This window comes from Columba livia, chromosome 14 (assembly GCF_036013475.1).
Source record: "Columba livia isolate bColLiv1 breed racing homer chromosome 14, bColLiv1.pat.W.v2, whole genome shotgun sequence".
In the NCBI taxonomy this organism is placed as follows: Eukaryota; Metazoa; Chordata; class Aves; order Columbiformes; family Columbidae; genus Columba; species Columba livia.
Genome location: NC_088615.1, coordinates 1,476,540 through 1,483,889, shown reverse-complemented (window position 1 = coordinate 1,483,889; position 7,350 = coordinate 1,476,540). Strand labels below are relative to the sequence as shown.

General features: G+C 48.5%; 2 protein-coding genes across 2 annotated transcripts; both read left to right on the top strand.

The window, feature by feature from the left end:
- The first annotated feature begins 2,218 nt into the window (after positions 1-2,218).
- Positions 2,219-4,882, top strand: GDF9 (growth differentiation factor 9). The gene is made up of 2 exons (XM_065029431.1): positions 2,219-2,709; positions 3,608-4,882. Exons 1-2 carry the CDS (start codon positions 2,286-2,288, stop codon positions 4,558-4,560), a joined length of 1,377 nt encoding a protein of 458 aa, XP_064885503.1. The 5' UTR covers positions 2,219-2,285; the 3' UTR covers positions 4,561-4,882.
- A 1,719-nt stretch (positions 4,883-6,601) lies between these two features.
- Positions 6,602-7,227, top strand: LOC102089463 (cytochrome b-c1 complex subunit 8). The gene is made up of 2 exons (XM_005512434.2): positions 6,602-6,854; positions 7,006-7,227. The coding sequence occupies exons 1-2, from the start codon at positions 6,701-6,703 to the stop codon at positions 7,098-7,100; spliced, it is 249 nt and encodes an 82-aa protein (XP_005512491.1). The 5' UTR covers positions 6,602-6,700; the 3' UTR covers positions 7,101-7,227.
- The last annotated feature ends 123 nt before the right edge of the window (positions 7,228-7,350 follow it).

Here is a 7,350-nt window from a genome sequence, read left to right as displayed (position 1 = left end):
CTGTACCTGGCTGTAGTGCTGTGTGAGTTCGCATTATAGCTAAATGACTAGAAGATACTCCGAAAGCAGCAGGTCACCGCCTCCAGCCTTCGTCCCGAACAAAGCCACAGACCGGGCTGCCCCACAGCTCCGTACGGCGTGTGCAGCCGGGGAACGGGCCATTCAGCCCCAGGGCAGGGGAAACTTCACAGGGAAAAGGCCCAAAGTCGAGGAGGAAAAGGCGAAGCCCACCCTGACAGCAGCGGCACGAAAATGCATTAAATATATTCTGAAAGGTGCATTTTGTGGAGAGAGATATATATAGCACCTCCCTGCAACAGAAGCAGCAGGTGCAAACAAACGACAGTGCTGTTCATTAACTTTACAAGTTTTATTTCAATAACAAATTAACTATGTTATAAGACTGTCTCACCCAGGCTCCCCACGGGCAGTCACCCTTGTAAGCACATGCAGAACTTGTCCTGTAACAGCTCTTCAAAGACCCACGGGAAACACGTCGAAGCCACAGACGATGCTCCTTGCAGACAGTGCACAACGAAACCTCAACCTTTAGGCTTTTGCCGATGCCACAGAGCCCAGAAACCCCATACACAGAGATGTCCCCCCAGAACCTTCACTTGTACAAAGTGGATGCGTTTGACTTCTCTTTGACAGCTGAGAAATGTGGGTGAATTTTATGAGACTATGTAAAAGAGCAGGATGTCTCTGGCAGGGCAAGGTTTAAATCTACAGTTAAAATTCTCCGTGTTCTCTCACCTGTTTCACGAACTTTTCAGTCCACTTCAGTAAAATGTTCGGAAGTTACATGTTTAAGAATCCCCTCTTCAATGCAGTGTATATATAGAAATCTGTAGGATCATTTTGGCACTCACCCTACAGAATAATGGCTGGGGACTTGCTATGCATTTAGCATTCAGACGTACCACTCATGCCCCACTGAGCCCCGAATTATCCACCAGAGGCTCCATTGTCCTCAGCTTGTCCAGCGCTTGCAGTGAGGCAAACAAATATCCACCTTTTGTTGGGTTATTTTCCTATCGTTTCAGCTCCCACCACAAGATCTGATAACATGGAAAATCAGTGCAAAAGAGAGAGCAGGAATGCACATGCGGTGTGTGAAGAGGGTTAGAGGGCAGCTTGGATTGTCACGGAACAGTAGAAACTGTACTTATATTTGTTTGAAACTAAAGTGCCGCTATTCCAAAGCCCCGAGGGAGGGAGCAGTGGGTTTGTTTGGTGTGAGCACACCTGGCTGAGGGGGTATTTTTAGCATTAGTCAAAGTATAGATCACCGTATCCAGAACAGTCTAAGCACGGCTGACCTCAGGAGCGACGGTGTTGCCCTCTTGCCCAAATCAAATCAGCGGAAAAGGTTAGATTGTTTCATATTGCAGATTGGTATCTGAATTAACCTTCCTCTCCAAATTTAAAAGTGCCAGACCAGCATCTTTGTAAGGTAATTGAACACTCTCCGAACCAGCAAAGCCTCACTCTGAAGCCTTAAGATGTGCAAGTTAGATTGGGGGTGACATTTCACTAGATTATTGATAGCACAGCTCTCATTAAAAACAACTGCCAGGAAAACAGATTATTTTCCCTGTATTTTCGCAATTAAATAAAACTAAACTCCATCCTTTTAGTTGCGTTCCGCTACAAGAGTTTCTGAATATTTCTGATGCAATCAATACAACTCCATTTAGAGCCTTTTGGACCGAAAAAGCACTTTGCTTTCTGGATCCTGCACCTCAAACTGGAGGTAAATCTGTGCAGTGTGCGGGAATGGAAGCCAATCTGACACACTTACGGACACACTTACCCCTCTCTCAAGTGGACATTCTTGTCTATAGAGATGTGAAATGTGATAAATATGTTAGTGGAAAACAAAAAAAAAAAATTTCCTTTTTTATTTTTAATTAGTTTATCATTGTTAAGAGCAGTAATATTTAGCTTTATTTCTGCAGGTACACACGGGTTTAACTAGAGCAGCCGACACTCTGGTGCCTCCCCAGCCCCCTCTGGAGGCCGGCGCGCACTCCTGGGATGCGGCATGTGGAAAAGGTTTGCTCTGAATAAGGAATTTCTTTATAAGCTGCTCCCATGGGCCTCAACACTAACAAGCATGAGGGTTCAGTTCACCAGCTGCGAATCTTCCTCCTTGGTTTCTAATCAGAAGGAAACCCCCTCCCCTCCCACAGCTGCAACATATATAAGGGATAAGGCTCAGCTCCTCTTTCTTTCTTGAATATTTTAGGGGAGTCGTTTTTTGGGCTGTAGCCCTAAAGAGCATGGAGAGCACTTGGAGAATTTGCGTTTGCTTCTGTTGCTGCCTTCACTGGTTTTCTGCTGGTGTCCAGTGCTCCCCCCAGCGCCGCGCAGGCTCCGAGCGGCTCTCCGGGCTCCTGGTGGCTCCCGGGGACGTCTCCAGCGAGCTGAACCCCGTGCTGCAGCTGCCGGGGGGCGCGGGACGCGGCTCTGCCCTCCTGCCGCCCCTGCTCAAGGTGCTGGCCCAGCGGGGCCCCCGGCGCTGGGACGGCGAGGCCCCCCGGCTGCGCCCGGACGCCAGGGCCCTTCGGTACATGAAGAGGCTCTACAGGATGTCGGCCACCAAGGAGGGAATCCCCAAGGCCAACAAAAGCCACCTCTACAACACCGTGCGACTTTTCACTCCGTGTTCTGAGCACAAGCACCGCCACAGGGACCTGGTGAGAGGTACGTGTGGGGCGGCCCCAGCCACAGGGGTTACCTGGGGGTTTTCCACGTGTTCTGTGCTTGTGCCATAATGTAAAGCTATCTCATTTCTTTAGAGCTGTTGCTGTTCTAATCCTGATGGCTCTGCTCTTAAAGCCTACGAGTTTTCATAACCTGCTTCTCCTTGAATGGCATTAGACAAAGGCCTCTCCATGGTTTGGGAAAAGCCGCCCAAACGGGATTATGTTCAAGATCATGCTGAGGTTTTGGGCTGATTCATCTTGTTATGAATCAGAGAAAACTCTACAATCACTTGCAGGAAACGTGGAAAAAATGGTTGTACATAATGGGCATCACGTTTCCTTCTACTGCTGAGTTTGCATAGAAGAAAAGTGATGCTCAGGAAAGAATGAGAACTTTTTAAGTTGTGCTAACAAATAAATTCCTGCCTTGCTGTTACTCAGACTTGCCAGCAGCTCCTGGTCGAGGGATTTAAATAGAAGTAGGAAGAACAGCCAGAGTTAATGCTAAAAGCTCTGAAAGCGCTCACTTTAAAACTCCAGCTATTTAATTTAACGGCTTGTACAACCTGGAGTTTCTAGTTCCTGTTTTACCGTATCAAGACTGAAAAGACAATGGCTAACTTCTTCCTGTACTCGTTGGTTGGTTTGTTTTAACGAAATTAATCTTAATACTTCTTAAAACCCTGAGTTTTCTTGGTTTTGTTGTCATTTCTTAACTTTTACATCTTATGTCCCTGACCAAAGCAGAAACTCCATGTAATTGAGTTCAGGGAGGGCATCTACATTGGGTTCTTCTGCTGCTGGATTATTTCTGCTTACCCGCTATGCGATGTTATTTATGTCTAGGGGGAACGTTAAGATGTACTAACTCTACGAAACGGTGTTTCCCTTCTCAGGAGACGTTCACTCGGTGGATCTGCTCTTCAACCTGGATCGCGTTACTGCTCTGGAGCACTTACTCAAGTCTGTCTTGCTCTATTCCTTTGACACGTCGGCTCCCGTTTCTTCTTCCATCACAGGCACCTGCCATTTGTCCGTGAAGGAACACGACTTTTCCAGCCATGTCTGTCCCAGCCTTTCTCACTCTTTAGCTTTTAGCCTGCACTTCCAAGTTAGAAAACGCAAGTGGGTTGAGATCGACGTGACTTCTTTTCTCCAGCCTCTAATTGCTACTAAGAGGAGGAATATCCATATGGCCGTGAACTTCACTTGTCTGCTGGGTGATCCACAACAGAACACTGAACTGGAAAATGCCATTAATATGGTGCTGGTCCCCCCTTCTCTTCTTCTGTACCTGAACGATACCAGTGAGCAAGCTTATCACAGGTGGAACGCGCTTAGACACAGATGGAAAAACCCCGTGCGGCCCCGGCAAAGGAACAGTCCGCGACTTAATCCTGCGGGTGACAAAGGGAAAGAGAATTCACAGGGTAAAAGGGCCTCTCGGCAGCGAAGAGATGAGAATCTGAAAGAAGCACCGGCAACTCCACCTTATAATCTCAGCGAGTATTTCAAACAATTTCTGTTCCCTCAAAACGAGTGTGAGCTTCACAACTTCCGCCTGAGCTTCAGCCAACTCAAGTGGGACCGATGGATAATCGCACCGCACAGGTACAGCCCCCAGTACTGCAAAGGCGACTGCCCCAGGGTCGTGGGGCATCGTTACGGCTCCCCCGTGCACACCATGGTCCAGAACCTCATCTACGAGCGGCTGGACCCCTCTGTCCCCAAGCCCTCCTGCGTCCCCGCCGAATACAGCCCCCTGAGCGTCCTCACCATCGAGCCCGACGGCTCCATCGTCTACAAAGAGTACGAGGACATGATAGCCACCAAGTGCACGTGTCGGTAGTGGGAGAGCCCTGGCTGGTTCTACTCCGGGCTTGGGGATTTTTGCATTCTCAAAGCACCCGTAGCTTCAGTCGACTGAACAGTTGGCGTCACTCTAAGAGCTCTACTAAATCAGTTGGGATTTGGCATTTAGAGGGTGTTTGCATCATAGCACTTATTTTTGTAGCCGCTCAGCCTTTCGAGAATGTGAAATTGTAAATAATATATTTTTATTGGAAAAATTTTGCATTTAAAATGTCAAAAAGGTTGCGACTTCCAGATGTCTATTTTAAGCTGTTTTGTTATAGATTAAAAAAGAAATAAATGCCTATCATGCATATGTACGTTCAGCGCCTGCTCATCTTCATAAAGATGCTCCACATAAAGAAATCTTCCCTGTGACATCTGCAGAAGTGTCTGGGAATAGGGGGAAGTCTCGAATGTTTAAATTACTTTTCATTCTTTTTCCTTACCGTGTTTCCACGCAAGAAAACTCTTCCTTACAGTTCTGTACCGAGTTGTAAGGTTGTTTCTTGCTTTTTTTCGTTGTGCTCTTTGGGCTTTCCCAACAAGGGGTGGGAGGAATTTAATGACAGCTGTGTGGCAACTTGTAAAAACTTAAATCACGCAGCTATTTGAGTCAGGCCCAGCATCAGCTTATTGTTAAGAACAGAAGGGTTAGATCGAGTTCAAGAACCAAGCTCAAGCTGTTTGTGGGGTCAGGGCGCAGGATCCCACACGTGCAACAGCACTTGCTGCTTTCTGAGCTATGGGGAAATGTTCAATCATGTCAGCTTAAAAATAAATAGAAGCCTATTAAATTAGTTTATTTAAATTCTGTTGAATTGGTTTAGTAGACTGAAGCCTGAAAATGTGGGGCCACAGCCTCATTTCCTCTCACAATAGAGTAGTAGGTAATGGTGCTTTAATTCTACATGCATTCAACCTAAATCTTTACTTCAGTTGATTTATTTTTTCCTAAACTTGTCTAGTTTGAAGAGTTCTGTCAAAACTGCTGCTCTCAGGCTGGGGACCCAAGCTGGGAGAGCTTTAGGCGGGGCTCACACAAAACCAGCTTTGGCAGGGAATTGTGTGGTGTCTGGTGTGTTTTGTTGGGGGCTGGTTTGTTCTCGCACTGGTTTTTAAAGTTGTTTTCTAATGCATTGATACATAAATGCTGTGACTTCCTAAAGCCGCCTCCCCAGACCCCCCGTTCAGATCCCGCCTGTGACATTAGTTCCACTTGTCAAGGTCTGAAGAACCCTGATCTGTGGAAACACCATGTAAGTTCTACCATGTGGAAACATCATGTAAGTTCTACCATGTGGAAACATCATGTAACTTCTACCAACGTGAAGTCCCTCGCTGAAGGTCGTGCCAGCCTGCAACTGTTGGACTTCAAAGGGCTTTGGCTCTAGTTCAATGTATATTTGCAATAAAGGCCAAAAGCTCAAGGCAAACATCTTGCTGTCAAATAAAAAACCCCAGTGCAGTCTTTACATTTGGTTGGTTTACATCAAATTGCCCAACGCAACATCACCCTGCTAAACCCTTATAAAAAGTGGGAATTCAGCCTCACCCAGGGAGCAAAACAAAGTTAAATCTTTTTTTGACACAAACAGCAAAGCCTATTTAAGATAACGCACCGGAGTTGAGCTGAAGAAACCACATTTTTGGGTCGGTTACACGCAGCCTCAGAAATAATGATGTTACCTCAGAAATGGATTGAGACAACCCTGCATCACCGTGAGTGAGACACACTCAAATAGTAACTGTAATACTCCGGAGCTGTTGCTGCAGAGGCGGGAAACCACCGTCCCCAGCACCGGGCAGCCTGTTCTGCGGGGGTAACTTGTATTTGCTGCTCATGAGAGGATTTTCGAGCGCCGCCACACACGAAGCGTTAGCGCCTCTCCTTTGGAAGCCCCACTCAGGGCAAGCGCCCCCGGGATCGCCTGCTTCCGTTTACAGTAATTTGTGAGTTTACAGCGGTGATTTGCAGCAATCAGTGATTTTATAGCGGTGATTCCACAGCCACACCGGCCGGCGGCAGCAGCTCCCCGCCCGCCCCGGAACGGGAACCGCCACCCCGGCCGCCGCTTCCCGTTCCGTTCCGGGGCGGGGGAGGCGCCGGGTGCCGGGGAAGGTGACACCGCCTGGCCATGGGGATCCACTTCGGGAACCTGGCGCGGGTCCGCCACATCATCACCTACAGCCTGTCGCCGTTCGAGCAGCGCGCCTTCCCCAACGTGTTCTCGGACGCGCTGCCCAACGTGTGGCGCCGCTTCAGCTCCCAGGTCTTCAAGGTGGTGCCGCGTGAGTGTCGGGGCGGGACTCGCCCGGGTTTTCGCCCTTTTTTTTGTGGCATTTTTTGGGGGGGAGGCCGGGCGGTGTGGCCCTGGGGCGGTGTGGCCCTGGGGCCGTGTCCCGGGTCCGGGCCCGCTCTGAGTGTCCCCTTTCCTTGCAGCCTTTGTGGCCGCGTACCTGCTCTACTCGTGGGGCACGCAGGAGTTCGAGCGGCTCAAGAGGAAGAACCCGGCTGACTATGAGCACGACCAGTAACCGAGTTCAGGAGGAGATCCTTACCCGCTGGGTTATCAACCTGCTGATGCTGAGCTTGTTCGCATGACTATAAGGGCATTAAGAGGGAGATAAGTCTCATCTAATAAACTTCAACTTTGCCCCGTGACTTTGTGTGAAATCTGTGCTTTGAGATGTTTAAGGCGAGAAACATCAAATCCCTGTGCGGTTCACTCTGTACAGAGTGACAACCAGGCAAAAGTTCCATAAGCATAGAGCATTTCCAGCCTTT

What these genes read in the sequence shown, in the direction of transcription:
- LOC102089463 (XM_005512434.2), top strand. Translation starts at nt 6,701, where the DNA reads ATGGGGATCCACTTCGGGAACCTGGCGCGGGTCCGCCACATCATCACC. An exon ending in GGTCTTCAAGGTGGTGCCGC is followed by an intron (nt 6,855 to 7,005) that starts GTGAGTGTCGGG and finishes CTTTCCTTGCAG; the next exon opens with CCTTTGTGGCCGCGTACCTG.
- GDF9 (XM_065029431.1), top strand. Translation starts at nt 2,286, where the DNA reads ATGGAGAGCACTTGGAGAATTTGCGTTTGCTTCTGTTGCTGCCTTCAC. An exon ending in CCACAGGGACCTGGTGAGAG is followed by an intron (nt 2,710 to 3,607) that starts GTACGTGTGGGG and finishes TTCCCTTCTCAG; the next exon opens with GAGACGTTCACTCGGTGGAT.